General features: G+C 44.5%; 1 protein-coding gene across 2 annotated transcripts in view; it reads left to right on the top strand.

Moving 5' to 3' along the window:
• The window catches only part of vps13b (vacuolar protein sorting 13 homolog B), a 312159-nt gene that overhangs the window by 109407 nt on the left and 177050 nt on the right, over window positions 1-25702 (top strand). For both annotated transcript variants that reach the window (XM_030102906.1, XM_030102905.1), the window contains exons 20-22: window positions 7668-7777; window positions 11033-11165; window positions 24596-24729. In XM_030102906.1, coding sequence (XP_029958766.1) covers window positions 7668-7777; window positions 11033-11165; window positions 24596-24729 — 377 coding nt within the window. The remainder of the gene's footprint in view (window positions 1-7667; window positions 7778-11032; window positions 11166-24595; window positions 24730-25702) is intronic.

A 25702-nucleotide genomic window follows, 5' to 3' on the forward strand; every position in this document is an offset into this window, starting at 1 on the left:
AGGGCCTCAGCATACGACTCACACTGTTGTCTCCATTAAATGTCAGGATTATTCTGTGGAGGAAAATAAATGCATCATGCAGTAAGACAATCTGTGGTATTTGTGACATTGCATACTACACAGAATGATTTATCTGTGATGGATTTGTGTTGACATCTTTTTGAACCTCCAAGCAAAGTCATCCACAGTTTGTGGAAAAAAAAAGAATCAATATGGTGAAATAAACAAGTGCACAAATGGCAAATACGAGAGTGACTTTGGTGTAAAACCTTCAAATAGACTCAGTGATTGAGAGTGACTTTTATTTTTCAGGCAGCCTGCAAGTTTCTTCCCCATTAGCATTTTGCAGTTTAGTTCTCATTCCTGCTCCATGGTCACTCTGACTTGTACACATTTAAAGCTTCATTGTATAACTGTGTTTTTGACGTAGAAACCTTTTCCAATCTCTTTTTTTTTTTAAGTGGTTACAGTTTGACAAAGCTACATCATTATTTATTTGGCAATGTGTTTCTACTTTACGGACATTATTTTTACTATGGCCTCAAGAGTAAAACATAATTATGGTATCACACAAACTTACAATATTGCCATTTGCAATAAGCGTTTCTATTTTTTAAGTATGGTGAGCATGAAAAAAAAAAATACTTGGAAGCAACCCCACCTAATGGCAAACATTAAATTGCTGCACTCCCCCATTCGTCATGACAAACTGAGAGAACTTAGCTTGAACCGCAGAGAAAGCCCATGAGCCAGCTGAATGATAGCAGTGATAAGGAGTTTTCAAGGTAACTATGCAAAACTGCAGCTTTCTGTGGGAAAGCAGCAGCAGAAGCCGGAGCCTTGTTTATTTTAATGAGCTCAGAAGTGTCTCTCCTGTTCCCCTTACATTACACTGGGGCTCATTTGGAGTTCACACACTGCATCGTATGGCCATGATGGATATGGTAATGATACATTAATGCAATCAAGACCAAGTCTGCTTTTTCTCTCATTAAGAAGGCTAGCTATCTTGTTGACATGGGTCAGGTCACATTGTTGCTATAAACGTTTTTCTATTGGTGTGTTTTAAAGAGAGAAACTCGGAGTTTTTTTCTTTCTTCTTCTTCTTCCTGAGGTCATATTGGAGGAATAGAATAGGAGAAGAGACAACAGCTGAGATACTGTAATCAGGACTGGTCGGGTTTCATTATGGCACAGGCAACAGTTGTGCAGCGTCTGCTTGTCTTTTCAACACCACGAGGCTTTATGTGGATTTATGGAGACGAGGACTCAACTGGAAGCGGGATATGGATGACCACGGAGCCTCTTATCAACATCTGGAGCTTGACAGAGCTGCTGTTCAACCCCCACATGTGGCCCCAGTACTGGCCTCCACTCCGCTCCATGGATGGACAAGAGTCCACTTTCCCATGGCGAACCGTCAAGCGTGTGGTCTGTTTTAAGTGATTCAAAATATCAGAAAACCAAATCAATCCAGATTAATCAGTCTTGAATATCTGTGAAAATGATTTCTGAATTTGGAGTGTAAAGAAAAATGCTACTTTTAAGTAATGCAATATCATGTAGTGATTTCCAGAATCACAGTGTAGATCCGTATTAATTAGTGGTGAGATTTATCTTAATTAAGTAGTTTTGCGGTTTATTTCTTCGTTTTCAACCACTTGATGTGGTTCAGTGTGCTGACCCTGGGAGTGTGGTTTGGATTAAGTTCACTTTCACTTATTTATTCATGAGAAGGAATGACTGAGCATAGATTATTACAGGAAGTGGCCTAAATCTGTGATAAGAGCAGCTGGTTTACTCTGAGTTGCAGTAGATGTAGTCCTGGTGCTTGTTTGATGCTGATTATTTGAAGATGGCTGAAAGGAGTAGTGAGAGTTTTATTGCAGGACAGTGAGGCCCCGTTTACTTGATGGTGATTTAAGTAAAAAAAAAAAAAAAAAGTTCCAACTTGGGAACTGTTTCCAACAATTTGCATTTCAGTGGCTCCGAGCAACGTTGTCATGTCAACGACCCTCAATAAGCCATGAAAGTTTTCTGTTTGCACTTGAAAATGTTGTTATATAAGCAGGGCCTGATATTTCATACAAATCACATTACATCATGATATATTGAATTATAAACTCTGTGCTATCCTATCGATCATATGACCATACTTTGGCAGTCAGCAGCACTGTTGCCATCACTGAAGGATATTTGAGTATTTGTGAAATGGCATGTGATATGTAGATCTTTGTCATTACGTCCAAAACCTCGAGAAATGCAATAATCCATTTTATTCATGTCTCATTTTCTCTTGAAATGAAGTCCAGGACAGCTGTAACTCTCCAGCACAATGGCTGGTTCGAGTCCTGGCTGGAAGGCCCCCTCATGTGGAGTTAGCATGTTCTTCCTGTGCGTGTATGAAATGTCATTTTGAAAAAGGATCATCTCAGAAAACAAGAGCAGTGCAGCATTCAGTCATAATGGAGATGAAGTGTCCTCTGAGTTTTAATACAGTGGACTTTCCTCACTTGCTTGACTTGTCTGGGAAAGGAACTCTGTGTTTTTTTGCTTTGGCTTATAAAAGTAACACCTGCACATCAACAGCAGACAGCTTTGATAAAACATCTGTCTGATCTGGGTCCACAGCTGTCGACCGAAGGAAGCCGAGATGAGTCCAATTCTCACAGAATCACCATATACCTTTTCACGTGCACATGTTCACACTCTGCAGCGCTTAAACACGCATGCACAGTGTGCTCAGTGCGCACGCTGTTTCAAATTACGTCGTGGATAAATGCACACGTACGTGGACCTTTCAAACAAGCACAACTTGTACATTTTTACTGCTTATCCAGGCCCGGGTGCGTGTAATATATCCGGTTCTCAGAACTTTGCTTGTATGGAGACTTACTGCTGTCATCTCATAAATCACCCAAATCCACAGCCAAAGTCTCGAGGCGCACTGGCTCCCTCACTTATCATACTGATTACAAAAGTGACTTTTTGAAAAAAGTTTTCTTATCGTCATCCATGGTCTTCAGTCTGTGACGGACATGCAGCCTCTGCGTGTTTGAGGTATCTTCCTGCTTCCGTCCGTCTTTCTCTTCCTCGTTGCCCACAGCTAGAGTCAGCATTAAGAGGTGGGTCGAGCCTGTCAGCTGCAAGCGACTGCAGTTGGTTCATATTGAAACGCACACACAAATATGGAGTGTGGGCTTATATATCTATATATGGAGGAAAAAAAAAAACACACACACACACACACACACACACACACACACAGCATGCAGTGCAAAGAGTTAAAGAGTGGGAGCTGGCTTTCCGTAGGCCGAGCTCTGTTTCCAGTCAGAGCTGCCTGTGTCCTTCCTGAGCCCCCGGGCCCCTGCGGCGGCATTGCCCCGGGACGCTGGGTCGCAGCTCAGCAGGGGAACGGCATGCACGTGTGTGTGTGTGTGCAGTATGTGAGAGAGACAGGCAGAAACAAGGTGTGTGGCTGCTTCCGTGCCTGTTCACTGTCCTGCAGCTCACACCAAATGAGTACAAGCAGAAGCAGCCGTTATGTTCATAAAGGTGCATGTACGCACGTGCACGCGCGATGAAACATATCCTATACACACTGTTCCCTGCATCCACCCACACACAGCTGAGTCCTTTTCACTAGTGTCAGCGCTCCAACTCCCTGCCTCTGAGAGACACACACACACACACACACACACGCACGCCATCACAGACACTGACACACACACCAGCAGAACACCTGTCGGGCTGCGCAGCTCGCTCCAGGACACCTTCAAGTCATGAGCTCATCGGAAAAGCAATTAAAGGCGGTGTAGGCCCCGCACGCTGGCGTAATGTTTTGTTTTGCTACTTGGCTTCGAAATTAACCAAACCTGTCAGAAGTCATCTGGCTGACGCGGGCTGGGCTATATTTATTTATTTTCTGTTGGAGAAGCTGGACGCAGGGTCCCTGCACTGCCTCACATCCAACAATGAAGCGATTCTGAGGGGGCGATTAGTTGGCCGGGACACGATTCCCCCACCCCCCTCAATGCTCTCTGTCTACCTGGGGGGTTGGTTGGAGAACGCCTCCCACCTCTCTGTTACTCTGCCGTTGGGGGTCACGGCCCCCCGGTTGAGAGGTTGTGCCCTCTGTAACCCCAATCAGGGCTTTGGTCTCCGCTGTGGGACTTGGTTTTGAACTTGCACTGACCTAACCGCTCCCCGTTTATTGAATTTCACGGTTGCATTGACTGAACAAAAGCAGATTTTTTTTTTTTTTTGCATTCAGAAATGTCAATGTTTAAACTGTGTAACCTGATAAAAAGACAGTATGAAGACACAGAGATCTGCGGCTGATTGTGTTGACCCAGAAGAGGAAAGAAGAAGTGACGAGAGCACGAAGACGGCTGAAGGGCTGGAGGCCTTCTCCACGTCTGGCCTCGCGCCTCACTCTAGCCTCAGGCTGCAAGAGGCCTGATGTCAGACACCCGTAAAACAACACCAGCAGCCCCTTGCTCTCTTTTGACTCTACCGGTCTTTAGCCACTGAAGGGGGAAAAAAAAAAAAAAAAAAAAACACCTCTGACATTAATAGGTCCGCTGCGGGTGAGTCAAGGTAAGTGTGTCTTCACATGCGCCTTCATCTGCCGTCTGTGGTTGTGTGTGTTCTCACAGTCTGGGCCACTGAGCAGCTTTTCAGTTGTTTTCTTCAGGAATCATTTAGGAAGTAAGAAAAACACCTTTGTTATCATTGTCATCACTTTCTGTAATTACACACATGCCACCCTGTTCGAGCGCAGAAAAACAACAGTGAGCCTGCTGCCGAGGTCGCCCTCGAAGCATGCCAGGCCGTTTGGTGGTGCAGCGCGCTTCAAAGGAGGTGTCACTCTCCGGCTCTTGTGTCAACACCGTGATGAAAAAAGAACACAGTGTGGATAGTAAAGCCTTGGTCTTCAAAGCGCTAACAGCCGGGTCAACACATATTTTCTTTCTGTGTCACTGTCAAGCTGGCAGGCGGAGAGACGGCAGGAAAAAAACGAGTGTTTGCTCTGGTAATCTCAGAGAGAGAGAGCTTTCTGAGTGGTGTTGTGATGTATCGGCACGGTCGTGGCTGTCGTGAACGGCTGCCAAACGGCGTCTGTGAGCCTGCAGCAACTGAAACACTCACTTAAACCCATATTCAACCTCTGATAGACAACCACTCTATAGATTAGTTCTTTTCATCTAATTTTATCGATTAATCTATTACTTGGCTTCGCAGATCATTCAAATAGCACAAGTTTCTGTCCCTTCTCTACTGATGCGAATGCAGAGTTGAACTGTTTTCTGAAATATCCCGAAGAGTAGATGGCTGCAGTGATTTCTTTAAATTTATCCCAGTCATAACCGTTGCATAAACAATTCGTCCAGCATGTCGGGGGATTTATTGTGCTGTGACTCACTGCTGCCGAATGCGCCGTGGCGCTCGCTGCATCTCGCAGACCACGATTTAGGGTCAATTTATTAAACACATCTTCACCACTCAGCCCGTTCTCAGCCTTTCGGGTCCCATAGTGTTGGGGCCGCTCTGAGCTATGATGAAACCACTTGAAGCCGGGCCCCAGCTCTACAGCCACAGCCAAAGCCTATTAAGCAGCCACACTGCGGTACAGAAGTTCAAGCCACAGGACTGAGGTTATGATTCCCCGTCAGGAGGAGGGGAAGAGAAGTGAAGTGAGGGTGACGAGGAAGGATGGAGGGAAGGTTTTAAAAGGAAGGGTGAAGCGGGCTGAATGTGGATCGAAACGGGAGGAGGAAGGATGGCATTAGCGATCGGGTGACTTTGATGTAGAGACTGTAATGAATGGAGAGATAGAAAAGCAGAAGCGATGGAGTGGTAGGCAAAAACGAAGCTGAGATCACAAATAGATGACTCACCATTAAAGTTAAAGCATTTCTTCCAAGTGTTGCTTTTCGGGGCACTTTCAGATTTTCTGAAGTCTGTGTTTTGGAGGTAAACAGTTTCAGCCAGCCTTCATAATGAGTGGATCAGAACTCATCCAAAGGGCAACGTTTTGATCTTTAAGCCTCGTCAGATGTCCCACCGCCTCCCTCAGAACGGTGTCAGACTGACATTTTACAATATGTGGAAAGTGCTGTTAACGCAGCTTCAGCTCCTGCAAGACACAGTGGAACCAAAAACCTTTCAGCTAAATCGGTGTTTAATCTCTGGAGGAGCGATCCAGAGCAAATAAATAAAAGCTCTTGCACATGTATAAAAATTTGCTTTGGCGTCAGTTTGAAAAGTTTTGATGCACAATTGCAACCTCTAATTCAAAGGTTGCCACAATTTTCCATTTTCCGTCTCTGATATGAATTGTTTTGTTCGTAAAATTTCCCAGAAGACTTTTTTCTTTCTTTCTTTCCTGCGTGACGTTCTTTGGAGTGAGATGGATTGTAAAGACGGTAGATGGTGATCAAGGACGATTGCATTGATGATGCAGCAGCTGTTCCAGCTCACTCCCTATCTGTGAGATGGTCATAAATCAATAATAAATCGTGATGCCGATTGAAACGAACCTGAAAGTTCTACATTTCTAAACATTACGTCAAGGCACCGTAAAGTACCGACATACCCATCAAAGTTAGCACACACATGTAGACATGACAGAATTGACTTTCAGGCATTTTGGTTCGGTCATGCTTTTAGTTGTACGTGAGTTCTGTGCACTGCAAACACACATACACACACAGACACACACACACATATGCATATGCAGGCTCTCAGGCTACAAATCACTGAATGCTGTAAAAGTCCAGCAAATTATAGCAGTTTTATTTGCATTGTTCACAGCAAATGATGGGGAAGGACTGATTGCTGCCAAACTGGAGAGCGAGTGTAACAAAAAATATGTGTGTATGTGTGTGTATACATGCACTGAGGTAGGGTTTATAATTGTGCTCTGTCCATGCTTCAGAGAAACTGAAATGTTAGGCGAAACAGCAGGTAATCAGGCTTTGTTGGAGCACACACACACACAGACACACACACACCTCAACATGGACAAATGCACACACACACACACACACACACACACACACACACACACACACTCACTCACTCACAGTTTGCCTCAGGGCCTGAAACAGAAGACCGGGGTCTTGTCCAAAGCTCCATTAAACTGCTGAAAGTCCTCCTAGAGCTGAAACATCCTCCTATCGTCATGCTGGGACATTCCACGGCACGCCAGAGACCCCTGCGCTAATCCCGCCGGCATGGGAATCATTATTGATAGGATCCTAATGCATTACCTCAGGGCGCGCTTATTGTTGGTAAAGATTATTATTTAAGAGTAAACCAAAACCCAGAGAAAGTCTCGAGTTTCATAGAAATTCATCAAAAGAAAATGTTATTCTTGGCTTAGTGTGATTCCTCTTTGAACAGCGCAATTGAAACAAACTGCGCTGCTTGCTGCGCGCCGGCGAGCGGCCGCGATACCCACCAGCAGGACAGCGAGGCACAGCGTGTGCTCTGTGCTGCAGGGCTACAACCTGATGCAGTCCGCTCCGCCAGGGGCTTCCACATGGCTGCCTGCGTTGATTTCACTCATTCTGCTTTAAAAGAAATATTTGTACAGAATACAGTACTTTTGCAGAGGTTTCTTTATATTCTGACTGCTTGTGATCTGTTGTGTTTATTTTCAGGCGCAGTTCTGCTCGTCAGTGTCCAGGGCATCGCTGTCAATGTGGACCCCATCTTCTGCACCTGGCTGTTGTATCAGCCTCACAGAGCGAGCAGCAGGCAGCAGCAGCAGGTACTTCTCTCCTTTTTGATTATTATTCAGTTATTATTCTCGATTGATATATCTGTCTACCTAAAAGGAGAACGTCGTTGAGTTTCTTGTTGGCTTTTTTGCATTCACACCCACATACAGCTTTCCATGTCTTACCTTGCTACATGTATCAAGTGTCAATAGAAGTAAAACACACCACAAAGGAGAATAAAACTTCTGCAAGTGGTCAAAAAAACAAATTTTTTTTTTGACAAAGTTCAAGATTTTATTTTATTTTTGATAGTTTGAATTTACATCACTAATGATTATGAGCCTGTCTCCATTTCCACCTGTATAAACCAAAGATTTAGGGTAGAAATAATTATTCCACCTCCAGCGTGCCAGCGATGTCAAATACCTTCTCACCAGCAGCGCGTGAGCTTGTGGTTATCTGAACGTGCATTCTCCGCAGCCAGCTCATCACAAAACGAGAATGAGCCCTTGGTATTGTTACTTCCAAGTCACGGTAAACATGAATTGAGGAACTATTCGGTGATTGATGAGGTGAAACATCGCAGTCATTATTTCCAACGCCAGTGTCCAAAGCACAAAATGTAATCTCGAAGCTTCTTTCCAGCCACTCCAGCTTTTAACGGTTTGTTATGACGCTGCACCAGTAATAACAATCGCTTGATCTTCAATATGTTGCGAAGCTGAAAGTCCACCACAGCTGTAACACCTAGTCCTTGAAGCTAGAGCGAATATGAAGGCCTGTTGCTCTCTGCCCTGCAGCCTGGGCTTCTCTTTCCCTGCTACCTTTTTCCACGTGCTGCGCTCCCTGCGTTCCATCTAGTGTCTCTGTATTTATTTGACAGGGGTCACGGTGATGGTTATGGACATTGAATGCTCTGTACCCACACTTCGCACACACACACACACACACAGACACAGACACGCTCAGTCCGATTGCCAGGGGTGTGTGTGTGCACAGGTTCACTCTGTAAAGGCATAAACATGTAACCTACAAAGAATATATCATATTGTAATACTTTTACTGTTGCTCTGTTTTATGCCTCTCTGCTACTTGTGTGTGTGTGTGTGTGTGTGTGTGTGTGTGTGTGTGTGTGTGTGTGTGTGTGTGTGTGTGTGTGCGTGTGCGCGTGTGTATGGAGAGGTAATTGCAGCCACTCCTTACTCTGGGGGCTGTTACTGTACAGGGGTAAACACATGTTATAAGTTGAACTACAGCCAATGTGAAGGATACACAGCATCGACTCCTGTGTGTGTGTGTGTGTGTGTGTGTGTGTGTGTGTGTGTGTGTGTGTCTGTGTCTGTGTGTCTGTGTGTGTGTGTGTGTGTGTGTGTCTGTGGTCTTGTTTCACTTTCCTCGTGAGGCTCAGAGACTTCGAGCACACAGACCATCTAAGTCGGGGCCATGCTCCACTCCACAGTATTTTATATGTATTTATCGGTTAAGATGTGGTTTTACGGCTCAAGTTGAATTAGGTGAAGGTTAGTCGGTTACTTGTGATGGTTTGAGGAAGGGACTGCTGCATGCGCTCAGTAAAGATAGCGTGTATGTCCATGCGGCAGCAGATGTGCATGTTTCTGTGAGGGAGTGGACCTCAGCTGCCTGCCAGGGTCATTTCTCCTCGCCGGTGTCGACAAGGCCTTCATCTGAAGGCCAGCCGGAGTTGAAGGCCAGCTCCAGTCTGTGAAGGACGGTGGAGAGGACGCCGACCAGTTTGGATCAGGATGGCAGGAAATGCTGGACAATGAAGGAAACGAGGCGGAGGAAGGTGCTTTTTTATTTGAGGTGAAGAAGAGAGGGAATCGTGTTACATAAGTGGAGCGACACAACTTCCAAGAACCAGGTTTATCTAAAAATACCTGTAGAGTTTTGGAGAGGATGCTGAAGCTTATGAGGGTTGCTACTGATTCTCCCTGTTGTTATATTATGTCAGCATTCATCAATGAGTCTTGTTTCTCAACACTTCAGACATCCAGTCCTCTACCTAGCGACCAACAGGTCAACAGCAAAGAAAAGCTGTCTGGCGATTGCAGAGAGGTTTTGTCAGATTTTCCATCATTGGTACTCATCCCACAAATGCATATTTTCTACAAATGTGATTCCCTCTAAAAGGGAAATAAGCAGGTGTTCCAGTTGGACATGATTGATTGCAAAGAAGCCCTATTTTGACAAAAGAAATTATCTCGGTTTTTTTTTCCCCCCAAACATACTTTTTTCATTATAGCCGCTGTCTCCACTCAGCAGATGTCCCAGCCATCCTCACCTTAGCTCCCACTCTGACCTGCTCACTTTTAATCCCTTCCATTATGGCTAATCCCAGTGAAAATCCTGGCATCTTCACCACAGCATGTCTCCAAACAGTCCATCATTCCAGACCTCACTGCTGCCTTGCTGTACCTTCACCTTCTCCTCCTTATGATTTCTGTGTCACATTGTTACACGCCAACAATCACAGATTATTCTCGATTGTCCCGGTGTGTGAGCTGCGTTTTTAAAAGAAGGGTGGGGGACTGAAGGTGAAAATGAAGCTGCCGCCACACGGTGAAATGTTGATCTGCTTTCTTTTGACGTCAGTAGCTTTAAATACGAATGCAATTTGGGGAACCATTTTTAATCGAAATCACCAACAGCCTCCACCTAATCAAAGAAAAACAACTGTGTGTGTGTGTGTTTACACAGGCTGGCTGGCCTGCGGCCTTGTGCAGCTGCATCATAGCCTAGTGATACTGCTGGCTGATTCTGATGGGGTTTCCTTATTTCAGACCAACGTTCCATTCTTTTGTCTTTCAGCCATCTCCGTGTGTGTGTGTGTGTGTGTGTGTGTGTGTGTCTCTCTGTGTGTGTGTGTGTGTGTGTGTGTGTGTGTGTGTGTGTGTGTGTGTTTGGCCTGCATGGGAGACTGCTCAAAAAAACAGCGAGCTGTCACTCGTCCTTGTTGGTCTTGGAGGCTGGTGTTGTGTTCCACTGCATTTGTCTTTCCTTTTCCTCCGTCCGCCTGCCTCTCTGTCTTTTATCGCATTATGCATCACGTCCTCTGATTAACCCTGATCTCCAATATTATCAAAGAGTCCCATGGATGGCTTGCGAACTCTCAATTTGCATTCTTGTGCATGAAAACAAGATCTTTCTGAAAGATCTGACCTGGAGAAGTGCTGGCACATGCTGTGCTGTGTTAAAGTATGCTGTATAAATAAAATTGATATGACACCGAATTTTACTTTCACTCCAATGTTTATGGCATAATAAAAGAAAGTTTTTCATTTCAGAATCAAGGTCAAGTTCCTCTGGCCAAGAGGAGAGAGGACGAAGCGTCAGTTGGGAGCACGCCGTTGGCCAAACAGCCGTCCAACCAGGCCTCGGACTACGCCAGCAGCCCGGTGAAAACCAAGACGGTGACAGGTACAGAAAACAGCATTACATTAATGCGATCGCTGCCACAGTGCACATAAAGTCACTTCTGTCAGTGTCTTAACCTAAGTGCGGTGGAGTAACGCCACTTCACGGCGGATGTAGTTAACTGTGTTTCTATGTAATGAATCCATGTTACCATGTTGTTGCGTAACGGCCTACAACGTGCTGACACCTCGGTGAACCCGTTTCTCTGAGGACACCACATATCCAGGCTTGTCATCCTCTGTTTTCCTCCTCTGCTGCTATTACTGCAGCTCTGTGGGCTCTGGATGCCCAGAATAGATGAGTGGCTTGGCTGCCTGCACCGGGCCCCGATGCCAGTTTTCCACTTTCTGGGACCCCCCCCCCTGCTCAGAACAGACCCAGCCAGTGTGCACATGCACGCACACACGTACGCACACATACCTGCAGAATAACTATCCATCATTTCACACAAAACATGAGTCACAAGCAGACAACGTTTCATCTCCATACCTGTGTATGCCACAAGTGGAAACACTTTTCCAGCCTTGCAGTGGTTTCCATTAAAAGTAAATGTCATCACAAAGAGGAAGGTTTGATCGTTTTGAACGCAGATGGATAGATTTGATACACGAAGGAAAGCTTTCGACGTCTCACTTGTGTCTCAGCCAGTGTCCTCCTTACCTGTCCTGCCACCAGCCACAATAAGATAGAAGCTCAGGCCCGGTTGGCTGGACTTGACTGGCTTTGAACGTGATCCAAATAACTTCACGCCAAACATAATACACTGTCAGACGAGTCTGTGCCAAATGTTAAATAAATAGTTTTAAAGTGCTTGAACCAACTCATTGGGTGAAGATGAATGAGAGGAGGTCCAAGTCCTTCCTCAGAGGTGTTGTGCCATGTTTCTTGTTACTGATGGAAAGTGTGTTTGATGTTCTGTGTATGTGTTATGATTTATATGACTTATATCAGTGGAATCTATGGAAACAGCAGCTTGTTTGCGTGTAATGGTACATGTAATAGTACAGCCGACAAGATGAATCAGTAGCTACTTTGTGGTGCTGTTTACTGACATTTATATATCAAGGGAGAGATAAGGAGTCCTAACATGGTTTGAATAGTGTTAGCTTGTTACATTGATCTTCCATCTGGCAAAGATATGATAAGAAATTGAAGGAACAATAAATCAAGCCTGCATATTTTGACTTTCATCGATTCTTTCCGTCAGTGTGAGCCGCCGACTTGATCGACTGCGTCTAACCCTCGTGTGGTGATCACAAAACCAAAATCTACCTGAAACACCATAAACATATACTGCGTGTATTTTCAGAGTCCTACCTGGGAGGATGGCGGGAGCCGTCACTTTGTTTAGGAGCTGTCCATGACACGATCCAGAGCCTCGCTGGCTGCAGCACTAGGTTTTCATTTCATGCTCACATGGTTATTTCTGAACCAAATAGCCCACCTCCTCACTCACATGTTCCCCTATGGATATTTAATTAATGTGAACCAGTGGAACGTCCTGGCCGGCTTCGTGCAGCCCAATTAGTTACACAATCCCCAAAACATGAACAAATAAAGAAATAAAGAAATCTTCCCTCTCGCAGTGGTTAATCTCCAGGTCCTGCAACGGTTGAGACAGTCTGCCAAATCATTGCAGTGACGAGTCGGTGGGGGGGGGGACGGGCCTTTTTTAAAGTCCCTGGGAAATGTGTTCCCAACAGGAGTGATGGATCCCTGTTTTGGGTGAAGTCATCCTGCAGCCGTAAATAACATTGCATGTGTATAACATTCTCCCATGTCAAGTGTTTTGATAGGAAAAATGCTCCTTTGACATTTCAGAGTCTAAAAAAGGCCATTAGGGTTCTTTCCTTGTGCACTTAAAGAGCTCGCAGCTGAAAGGTCACGCTGCCGTTTCCTCTCGCCTTCCCTTTTTTCTCCCCGTTTTGTCCAATCTGCACTAATGGCTTTTCCATACCGCAGCATCACAGCGGTACATTCTCTCGTTGGGTTTTCTGTCAGTAAACAGTCACTGTGGCTCCACACAAAACACCAGGCTGCAGTTTGTTAGCGACACTCACTGAGAAGAGTACACTGGCTGTCAGTGCATTGTTTGTGTCCGTGACTGTTTCTCTGACCATCCGTTTGGTCTGTTGATCTCTCTGTTTAGCTTTGCCTCTTATTTGATGTCCATTTTCTGTTTTGGTCATCGTGTCTCCATCCGGTCTTACACCAGACCTTTGAAAGTTCAAGGCCCGACTGTAAGAATTAACTGAACGCGCTTTGACATCAAGTGACACACAGGGTTGTAAAATGTTAAGTGGTCCGCGCATCCCAACATGTAGGAGTGTTTAGTGTTGGACATATTTGTATATGGCATCTCATTGTTGGCTGCATTCGTTGCTCAGGAATACGCGCTCAGTCAAACTTTAGTTCTTTCTTATCCAAATATTTCTGCTGCAAAGTGAAAACAAGGCATCAGTAACCAGGCGCTCAGAGGCGATGCTGCGAAAACCACGCCGTCACTGCCGTCACTGCCCCCCCGTGTTGGACTGGAGTGGATGGATAGAATCTTCTCTGGAAACTGCTGCGGTGTCACAGGAGAAGCTGTAATGAAAAGTTACAAATTGTTTCCGCAAGCAATCAAAGTAAGTAAAGGGCAGAGGCTTTAGGCCCTTGTGGTTTTAATCACAGGGGAAACAATAAGTCAGAAGATCCTGAAAGCCTGGAGCTCAAAGCAGGTTCATCGTCCTACAGCTTTACTTCACAATAACTGAGCTTAATTGTTTTATTTCTCCATGTGCATCATCCCTCCTAAAGAAGGGACGCTGACTTCTCACATATGTTTCTCTGGTATTTAATCCAAAGTTTGAGATGCTCTGTTTCTTTCAATTTTTTTTTAGAAGATGCTCATTTCAGGAGTGGTTCATGATGATGAGGTCCACACATTATTCACCAGTACATACATGATTCTAATGGAATAAGATCACATTTGATTGGTGATCATATAGATCACTTGTAGTACAGCTCAAAACAGAACCATTGCAAACTGGTAACCTTTAAAATTTCACTTTTCCTACTGAGATCTACATGTATCTAAATTGGAGTGCCAAACATAAGGACCGTGGGCCAAACCAGGTCCACAAGAGGCTACAATCCAGTCTGCCAATCCATCAAGTGATTTGTAAAAATTCCAAAGAATTTTTTTTCTTGTTCTTCTTCTTTCTTTAAATAAAAAAAAAAAAAAAAATCTTAAACAGTCTTGAGACTGGAGTCATCAGTGATGCTGACATGGCAGATAGTAAACTAGCCTCAAAGCCATGCTGCCAGGGTGAGTTGGTAAAGACACGCAACAGCTGTAGGAGAAGTTTTTTTTTGTTGTTATTGTGACATTTCACTGTATTTTGCGCCAGAGTGTATCATTAAAATTAGCTTTATGTTGAAATTAGAGTCCTTTTTCGTAGTAGTTGTTTGGTTTTGTGAAAATAGAGTCATTTTCATCACTCATGCCCGCACTACAACAAAGTTTCATAGTTATTAAGGGAGTGTTTCACTGGTCTGCTCACTCAAGATGAAATTGGGCTTCATGCTGCCTGTTAACTAAAATGAGCCTGACACCCCAGCGCCAAATCCTCTTTAACAGTGTTTAAGAAACAAAGTGTTTTATTTGTCTCTTGTTTTTGCCTCACCTCTGTAGAAGACACATATATTTGATATATAGAGGAGGTCTATGCTCATGTTTCAGTCTTCTGCTTCAGCATGGAGCGCAGTATATACTGAAGCAGATCCGCTCAATACAGCCCAGAGATTAGCTTCACGTTAACGTTTTAACATTTCCCAGCTGAACTGAAGTGAGAGACCGTTGAATGGCTCGGAGTCATGGGAATGTCTCATGTTGTTGGGGTGGATTTTCCCTTGTAAAACCTCCGTCCTTGTCACACCCCAGAAGAGCTGCCGACATCCAACAAGTGACGATCGAAGAAGATTTATTGATTGCTTTACCATGTGTGTGGCGCCGTGAAAGTGAATGTGGACATTGAGCCATCAGCAGTACGATGGAAGCTCGCTCTGCCGCCACAGTACGACTGGCCAGCTCCAGTCCTGCAGTATAACTCTGGTATTAGCTGATGGTGATTGTCTTGGATGTTTACGCCACATTGACTGTTAGCTGGATGTTAAACTGTCTCCTGCTTTTCATCTTTGGTGCGATTCAGCCGTGTCACGTCATCTGCTGGATCCTTTCTAATTTCTGTGTGTTTACCACAAAAAAATTCTTATTTCTGGTTCAGTTTGGGTGGAATCAGTAAGTTCTAATGATGTGGACTCGTGTATGTAGTTGATAAATAAGCAGTGCCCCTTGATGGATGTAAACCTCCTGAGCGGTGACAGAGCAACATTTTCTCTCAAATTAATATCTGCCCTGAGAAGTGTGTCGATTTCAGTAATGAACTGAAGTGGTCCAAGACATTTTTCTCTTTTTGGAGCAAGTACAAAGACAGAATTTTTATTTAATTCTGCAAACACTTGGCATCTCGCTTGATGGCTTTAATGTGCTTATTTTAACGTGACTCCAAATAAACGTCCGAACATGCGACAAGGCGGGTTTCAGTTGCGGGTTTGTAGCTGGTACATAATTTCTCAAGGGACTCCAGGGGGGTTTGTAATCACCGCAGCAGACGTTTTATTTTTCAGTCTGTAGTCATCTGTTTAGGTAAACAGCGGAGCGATGTGTAGGTTGTTTGCCAGTTGGAGTCGGCGCGTGCTGCAGCTGCCATTCGGAGGGATGCACGAGGAATAAACACATCAGACGAGCTGGCGGTGAACAGCAGCAGGCGGCCAGCTGAGCTGCCACTGGTGCTGCCGCTCGGTCGCTTGGGAGGAGGAGATGCGGTGAGGGTCTTAGAGGAATCATAACACTGCTGTCAATTAAATAACACTGATTTGCAACTGCGACGGTCGGAACCACAAGTGTGTGGTTTTAAAGAAGAGCTGGTGACGTCTCCACCTGTAAGCATTTCATTATTGCTTCAAATATTACAGGAGAGAAGTTTTTTGGCCGGTGTCTCATATAAAGTCCAGGTAAAAAGAAGTTCTGAGATCCCCTTTACATGAAGATTTTAAATGAAAACGGAAAACCTTTGTTGCGTTTTCGGTGTCTGTTTACACGATGATGGTGCTCGGAGCCTCTAATATACCTGCAGTGAAATTGGTCCTCCGTATTAAAACCCATGTCTCAGCATGCGTGTCTCCTGTTAGCAGTTGGAGGCCATAAAAGCCTTGCTCAGTGGTAACTGTCGGTAGTGAGTTTCAACCCTGCGAACATCCAAACACAAGCTTGCTTCTCTAACCACGAGGCCACCGCCGCACTTGCATAAAGCACCAAATTTGTTTCACTCAGCACAACTGTGAGACGTTTTTATTTGACTGACTTAGCAAATGTAATTACAACAAACACACACAAGGCACCTCGCCATTGCCGGTAGGCATGCGCCGCTGACGACACTGCCAAGCGCTGTCAGGACTAATCCTTTGCTCTCCACCGGCGTGCCTGTTCGCAAATAGATTACGATCAGAAACGATCCTTTCCTCAGTCTCAGGAAATTTAGTTAAGACAAAGAAAATCTACCGATCCCAGGCTTTGGAAGGTCCCTTCTCTAGAGTGTTTAGCATAAGGCTCATGGATCAAACCGACCCTTAAGAGGCTCCAATCCGGCCGGAAATTGTAAAAAAATAAAAAATAAAAAAATAAGAAAACCTTTTTTTCTTTTTAAATTTCTCAAGAGTAGCGAACACAATGCAACAGTGAGACCTGAGCCGAGATATTGGTGATGCTCCCATGAACGCTACAAAACTCGGATCAGCCTTTAAGCCAAGCTGTCAGAGTGAGTTTGTAAAAACATGCTGAATGCGACATCTATAGGAACATATCTTTTTTGGGCATTTCACTGTATTATGCACAGATAGTTTCATTAAAATTGCCTTTGTGCTGAGATTGTTGTCATTTTCTGTAGTAATTGTTCGGTTTTCTGAAAATATAAACATCTTCTTATTAATTTTCATCTGTAAACTTTAAATTCATGGGTTATTGTGCCAGTATTTCACCGTTCTTGCCCACTCAGGAGGAAATTGAGCTGAATGTGGCATGTGAGTTCAAGTGTGTTTGACAGAATGTATTTGTTGGAGATAGCAGTGTGTGCTTTGTTGTAAGTATAACTCATTGTTGACTAAAAGACAAGCTGCTACTAATAATTGCTAGCTTCTTCAAAGTGAGAACATTGGGTGACCAGACCAAAGAAACATTAAAGTGTAAGAGAGATTCCACTCCTAATGTAATTTCACAATTGGTCAGTGCATTTTTATTGGCACAAAGTTGATCTCTGTGTTAATCTAATGCTTAAAGACAGATTTTCTGCCACATTTAGCTTCAGGATACATCCCTCTGAAATACAATCCCACGGTTTGTATACTAACCATGTATTCAAGTGGTTAGCTTGAAAATGTAAGTTAGCAGCTTGCACTTGAACAGCGTGGTTGTTTGAAATACTATTATAAGATTAAATGATCCGACGTGCCGGCTATATGGAGAACTGCGACAGAGCTGCGTTCCGTTCCGCTTGATTATAAATTGGCGGCGGCAGCTCTTTTTCTGCGCCTATTGATTCTCGTAGTTTTCCACTGGAGCTATTGATTTCCCCACAAAAATCACCTCGGGGAATTAACAGAATAAATCATAAACCACGGAAAGCAAAAGTCTCTTTCAGAGGTTTTAGCAGTTCAAAGCCTCCTCAGAACAATTGCGTTCGCTCGATGTCCCTGCTTCCAATTGGCCGTTTGAACCGCTGCCTGGCACTTTTATGATGTAAAGAGAGTGTTATGTTGTTTTGTTACCACATTCAGCCCTAGCTACAGTTTCGTAGTAATCAAGGGGGACTTTCCTGCAGGCCTTTTGGAAGGTGCCTGTTAATGTGTAGGCAAATGTACAGAGACACACAGAGCCAGTGGACTGTGGATCATTTCCCCAGAAAGCACTGAGGGCAAGCTGATACCGCCGCGGGGCTGCCCGGCCCCGATCTCCACTCCGCTCCGTTTGGCAACTAAATATTTCACCTTTCCTCTCTTCCGTTTCTGGTTTTGGTCACTGCACATGTTAAATATACACGGCACATGTTACAGGACACCGCCGGCTCTGCGGAGCAGCGCCGGCTGAGTTGGACCGACGCCAGCTCCAGCGGAGGACAGAGACTCTGACTTTAAACACACAGCTTGGTGAAGGATTGTTTTTCTCAGGTTGTGGAATTTAGATGAGCTCCCCATTTTCTTCCTGGTCATCTTTTCTGTTGACACATACTCTGTTGGCAAAATCACACACCAAAATTCCCCTAGTGCCCTTTTTATTTTATTTGTTTATTTTTTTTTTATTGTGCTTTTATGGGTGCCTAATATTTCCAGTGTGACTGAATATCCTTGGTAAATGAACTGCACCGCCACAGGTTTTGACTTCATTTTCAAACCCAACACTGATTATTTCAGTGGCGTGGCAGGTTTGTTTGAATGTTGCGTGGTAACACCATTACAGAAGTGTTAACACTTGTTTTTTTGTGTGATTGCCCTCAGCGAGAAAGGCCGTGGAAAGACTGCTTTAAAAACAAAATCATCCCTCCTTAGTTTGAGGTCGATTTCTGTCTGCCCGCACAATTACCCCACAAATTGGTTCACATAAAACTAGCCTCTAAGTATTTTCTTTATTTGTCCCTAATGAATGTTCTTGTTGGCAGCCGCGCCGTGTTTCTGATCAAGAGCCTCGAAGTCCCGAGCTTCTCATTGTTCTATAACATCAACCAGAGTAATGATCTCACCGGCTTTTCTTCTCAATCCTAAAATTAGCCGTTGGCGCGCTGAGAACATACTTCTCTCGTGGAGAAACCTATCCTCCTCTCTGGCTGCGCTCAGGAACGAGTTGGAGCCGCCCGCCGTTTGGTCCTGTCTGCTTGTGGTCTGCGTGATGGGATTAAATGTAGTTTTCTCATTTACTGGAGAAGCCACAGAGGCACATGGCAGTGGGAACGTTTGCATTATTTTATTCTGTTAATCTGCGAGGAAAGAGACAATATTTGGTGATGGTCAAGGCTGTGAAGCTCATAAAAACATTCCTGCACTGATGGCTTCACTGTGATTTCAACCGTGGAGCTTCAGTGAAATAATAAAATAAAAAGAGGCTGGGAACAGGAAAGAAAAGCCAGGCTGCATGGTTGAGAGACATATATTATGGAAAGACATAAATTAATATGTTTTGGAGAAGTAAACGGCAGACAGAAACTAATATATACATGCATATACACATTTCTGAAGGAGAGAGAGGACTGATGAGAGGACTTGAGGCAGAACTGCACAGTCATACATAACTCTCGTCCAAGCCCAAGTAGCCTGATGGAAGTCAGGCAGGTTTTTATTGGCTGCCGTGCGCTTTTCAGAAGGGGATAATATTTTCATTGTGGAGTTATTTATATAGTTTAATTTTTCTGGTAAAGACAATAATTTATCAAGGTAATGATGGCTGGAGTGGGGAAAGAAAACAAGAACAAGGAGGAATAATGAGATAGAAGCCCCCCACCTCCTCCAGAGAAAAATGGCTGTAGTCTGTGTGGGACCGCGCTCACTACATTACGTTTTTGGCCCCGACTCGCCGACGAGAACATAGGAGTGGATGTGTTGGTCTGGATTCCCGTCCCGCTTCCATGAGCGATAAGGCTGCCTGGCCTTGTGGATGTTGGCTGCGGTTTGCTGGAGCGAAGCGAGGGCAGCGCAGGGGGACGTTTGGGTTAAGCTGTGGTGGATCAGATGTAGTGCGGTTGACTCTACAAGCTGGACCCAGTTTATTGACAGGACTGGAAACTTGAGCCGAGATGATTCCTGTTTAGTTACTTTTTCTGTTGTGTCATGGTTTTGGCTAAAGCCGGTCCTCCTTTTTCTCCCGGAGAGAAATGTCCCGAAAAATATTGTTCAAGTTAACCAATGCTTCAGCCTGAATGGTAATGGATAAACTGGAGCGCCTTAAACCCTCCCTGATCACATTTTATTTATTAACAGGTAATAATTCTCGATGAGATTGTATTTTTCTTTGCAGTTGATCTTTTCAACTTTCTATAAAACTAAAGACAAAGACTAAGTTCCATGATGTAGAATGGATGTCGACTTTTTATTAAAAAACTAATTTGAAGCGTGATCTCATTTATCCTGTCCTGGAATTAGCACATTATGCCTACTTTCCAATGGATTAATTCACAAATGCAACAATCCAAATAAACATTGTGCTAATATGAAATAAGAAAACTGCTTTAACTGAAGTTGTAGAAAAAGTGCCATATTTATTTTTATCTATTTGGATCATGAGATATTCCTGACAATGTTCACTGCAACATGGACACATTTTACTTCTTAATTTAACATTTATGCAACTTAATTACGTCTTACTTCTTAATTCCACATATCATATTGATTAATTTTATGGTGTTTTTCTTAAGGATGTTTGCTTGTGTTTTTTGACAGCCCTGCTTTAAATGCAGGTGACCTGCAGTATTTATCCTTTCTCCTGCACAGAGAGTCGTTACTACGATGCTAAACTCTTCCTCAAACTACGACAGATACACCCTAAACACTGCCTGCCAGCTGAAAATATTTAAAATATTTGTTGTCGGTTATTATTCAGCACATCACAATATCATGACTACTATATGTAAAGAATTATTCTCAAAACTCCACCAATCCTGCAGGGCTCACATGACACTGACACAAACAGAGTCACGTAAATATTTCAATAAACACGGAGTTGCATCCAAAACAAACAGGCGGGCAGGTTTATTAAAGAGCCACATGACAGCGTCCGCATGCAGCTGTGGCGAAGTACACAACACTTCAACTCACTGTAAACCGTCTGGAATGGGGAACATACCGGAAAGATAGCGGGCAGCGGAGGAAACGCTGCTTTTATGGTTGAGCAGCTCGAGTGCTGGGGACACCTAGGGATGCTTTGTGGGGCTGAAGGTTTGCTGGCGTGTTTGAACGACGTGCGATGGACACTCCACGCGCCCTCACACGTTTGACAGCCTCGTCACTGGGTTGTGGCGTCGTACATCACGACAGAGCGAGGCGGCACCGATTTGTTTCTCGCCTCAGAGTCAACATGTTGCTGGCGGAGCACCGGTTGCCACATTCTCTCTCATGGCTCGACACACGCTGGAGCCTCAGGCAGCGCTCAAAGACACAGGAATTTTTAGCAGCGCTAAAGGATGAATAATCACCGTCACAACTCCAGAACGCTCAGCAGACTAAACTGTCCGAACTGTACGAGACGTGAGAGTGTGAGAACAAAACTGCCGGAGCGTTTGGCCAATAACAGATTAGCCCGATGGCCTCAGCGAGGGTTAATGTGAGGACATGGCTGTGATGGCACGAGGCAGGGGGAATAACCCCACTTTAAGAGCACTCACAGGACTTGTTAGTCCGGGCCAGGTTTAAGAGCTCTGGGCACTGCTGTCACATTTCTCTCTCATTTGAATCTAGACCTTTTGTGCTCTTTCTGTCTTTCTTACACAGTCGGCCCTTGCCCACCTCCCTCTTTCTCCCAATCCCCTCACTAAAGGAACTGCAGGCGCCAAGTCACTATAACCAGATATGGCAGTTTCATTCCAAATAATGACCCCTGGATTAACAAACAGAGCCCTGGAATGGTATTTAAAATTGAGCCGAGAGCTTCGTGCAGGCTGGCTTTACATTGTTACTGCCTATGCTGTTCCTCTGCGCTCTTTCTGATTGGCCTACCAGACTCTCTCTCTCCCCCTCTGGGGAGGAACGCTCACGGTTTGGCCGACACCCAAACTCACAAACCACCTCAGTAGGTGATGGAGAATCCTCTTCCTGGTCTCTCACAGCTCCCGCTCAGCCACGCTCGTCCCAATAACCAAGTCTTTATTGAAAAATGAGTGCAGCACATTTAAGTGCGTTCAGTAGACAGGAATTAATGCTCAGCGGCGGTTTTGTTTCTTCTTTTGATAATAAATAATTCACTGTTTCTTTGGAGGTAAAGCACGGCAGTGGTGCTCTCAGATCCATGTGCCCCTCCTGTTATTCTGATATGTCCAGGTTTGTTAAAGATAAATTGCTGCAGACTTTTGAAGACTGTTTTTTTTTTTTTTTTTTTTTCCTAATGTTGTGAAAAGCATGCCTCTTCTTCGACAAGCACAGCTTTGCTGCTTTGTACATTCTGTTAAACTCTAGCCGGTCCCTTGTTTATTTTCCTGATGGAAGTTTCTGTTCTTTTTCTTTTCATAAGATAATTGCAACAACTCAATGTCATTTTGTTCGACTATAAATATTTCCTAACCTGCGGTTAATTACACTTCGTCTTCAGTTTTCCTTAAGTACACTGTGAAAGTGAGAAGAATTCTCCTTATTTTTGGTACAGTGTGCAGCAAACCTCGTAACTAAAACATTGTGAGCTGAATCAGTGTCCCACAATCTAATAACGCTGGCCTGTATTTACTCTCAGATGTAATGAGCGATGATTTGTGAGGGTGTGAACTCATTTCGCTGTTTGTGTTTCTCGGTGTTGTCAGGGCAGTGTGTGTGTACGTGTAATGTATGTTTACGGCGTATTGTCCGTTGTGGTGAGATGCTGTTTAGTTGAGCGGAGTGTTCGGAGGTGAGGTAATCGGCACGCTGACCAAACTTGTGAGATTTTTCTGTTGCCTGCGATAACCACTAATGGAGTCCTATGCACCCAAACTAACACACACACACACAGACACACTTCTCGAAATGCCTGTGTGCAGACGGCGATGTTCACACGGCCGCAGACACTGACTCAACGCTTAAAAATAAAGTTCGCATGTACACAGCGCTGTTTGGGTGCTCTCTATAGGCCCCGCCCAGCGCCACGGTTTATGCCTTCCTGGTCCAGACAGCCGGGCCACATGGCAGGGAGGGGCAGCAGCGAGCGCTTCGTCATGTCTGCACGGATCCCCTGCAGAGCCCAACGGGAAGCCCTCCTAATGCGCCGTGACAGAGGAGCTCCAACGCACACATGGGCCATTACATCAAAACTCAGTGATATCACAGCGGTTCATGCAGCTCGCTCGCATTCACATTACTGAATAGGAGACAGTCCATGAAACACAATCTGCCCTGTCAAAGTTAATTTCTGCCATCTCTGTGGGTATTTAGTCAAAGAACACTGGAATTGGTTGTGTTAAACGTCCTCAGGGGGGGAAAAAAAAAAAGACAGACCTGCAGCTGATGAATAGGAGTGAAGTGAAGGGTCGATTGGAAAATATAGGCTGCCAAATGTGCAAAATGTGCAACACTGATTGTAGGCATCATGACAAATACGGTCCATTTCATAGTCCCCATGTGCCAGAGGCACCTGGATGCTGAGCGTGAGAAAATACTTGAGGAATCCAGACCTAGTGATCTCGGCCTTCAGCCTGCTTTCTTCCACTTACACACACACACACACACACACATACACACACACACACACCTGTGACCGTGCTCCATCAGTCACATAAACACACAGTTTTCACCCGCAGGTCTCTGTATCAGCGATCCGTCCTCTTTGTGGACTCCCCTCAGGAACACTCTGCCATCGCCATGCCGACCCATCCAGTGTCGTTTGGGAGCGTCTGAGGAGTTGCTGCTGTTTGACGACAACTGCGCAGATGGAGCTGCTGAGCAAGGCAGACTTTTAAATCATAGAATATGTCTTAATGTGTCTTCAGAGAGACCCCCCCCTCCTCATTTGTAACCTCTGACGCCCTGATGGCTTTAACATCCGCAGACCTCAGGTTAACCTGGATATGCGCCTCCTTTACAGCTCTTCCTCTGTGTCTCCTCCGTCCTCAGCCCCGGAGGCATATTTTGACTGTCCCTCTCTCACGGTTATTATTGCAGAAGACAACTGAATATGTTTGTTGCTGTGTGATTTCTGCACTTGACCGTTGCCATGACTGTCAGGAGAGACAATCACCCGTCGTCTGGACCACAGCAGGCACACCAGGACATGTCATGTCTAGAGCGCCGCTGTGTTTGTGCGATTGTCCCAGTTCTCATAGCTCCCGCTCTCACTGCAGGAGACAAGAAACCCCAGCGCCAACATTACATCACCTCAATGAAGTGTCATTTAAACATCATATAACATGATCCTGTACAGCAAATGAAAATAACAGTGACTTATGAAGAGAGCTGCATAAAGGATGAATGCAGGACAGTGAGCTTTCTCATGTTAATAAATTAAAAGTAGGTTTTCATTCAGGACTTTACAGTGTGATACATTACTTCTGTGGTGAAGAGGTTATTTCAGCAGCGAAGTGAATGTTTTCAACAAATCCAGCAGACATCAGAACTGCTGAAAAATGAAGACAGTGGCCAGCTGTTCAGGAAAACTCTCTCTGTCTCTCCAGAGTCGCGTCCTCTGTCCATCCCGATGAGGGTGATGCCTGAAACCGCAGCCGCGGAGTCCTGGACAACTTCAGAGGAGCGGATGAAGGAGCTCATCGCACACGCCTGGGATGCTGTTAAACGACTCACTCTGCAGGTACCAGGCCAAATTCTGCTTTTGTTGTTGTTGTTGTTGTTGTTGTTGTTGTTGTTGTTGTTGTTTTTTAATTCAGTAAGCATAATTATTTATTGGATTATATATTTAATTTAGTTGTAATACAGGTGTCAGCATTAGTCTATCTATTCACACACCACCTGAATATTGAATCTGGAGAATTATAGGAATTGCTTGTTCTGTTTGTTTTCGTGGATTTACATTATGGTCTTCACAGACTGCAGTTAACGTATCATGTCTCTTTGTAGAGGACTGAGTCTCTGTCTGTCTGTCTGTCTGGACAGCTGAGTGATCCCATTGTGTGTCTGTCTGAGTGTCTTGAGTGGTCCAGTTAGAGTCGACTACATCACAACCAGTCCCATCTGATGTGCATCAGGGAGAGCTGACAGCTCCCTGACAGGCCCGCCCCCCCCTGATGGAGGAGCAGGAAGTCATGGTGTTCGCACATGTGCATGTTTCTGTGCGCACTGTGCTCATTGTGGATGACGTTACTTTATATGAGTGTTTTTTTTTGTTCTGCAGTTTGCTTGACTTAATTTTCAGATTGTCAAGTCTTTCTGTGAAAATTGTGGCCACATGCATCCACAGCTGTAACTTCACTGTTTTTTTTTTTTTAATCTTAGCTTTTGATTGACTACTGAAAACAAGATAATTGCCCCGAATACTGCAGTTACATCTTATCCATTTGGAGAAACTGAATATATTCCGTGACTTTTTTTTTCAGGCTGTGTTCACGATTTCATCCTGATATTTTTTTTCCAATCAGATACAGATATGGAAGCGTCTAAATCTATATGGATTAATATGATGGGTTTTGTATAAGCATTGTTAGATCCCGTATCAGTTCATCATAAATTCATCTTAAAATTATGCAGTAACTCCACAGCAAAAAATACTGAGGTGTGCTAATACAGCCATATTTCCAGTTTCTGATCAAGGTTGTTGGATGTTGAAG

The sequence above is a fragment of the Salarias fasciatus genome, chromosome 11 (genome assembly GCF_902148845.1).
Source record: "Salarias fasciatus chromosome 11, fSalaFa1.1, whole genome shotgun sequence".
Lineage (NCBI taxonomy): Eukaryota > Metazoa > Chordata > Actinopteri > Blenniiformes > Blenniidae > Salarias > Salarias fasciatus.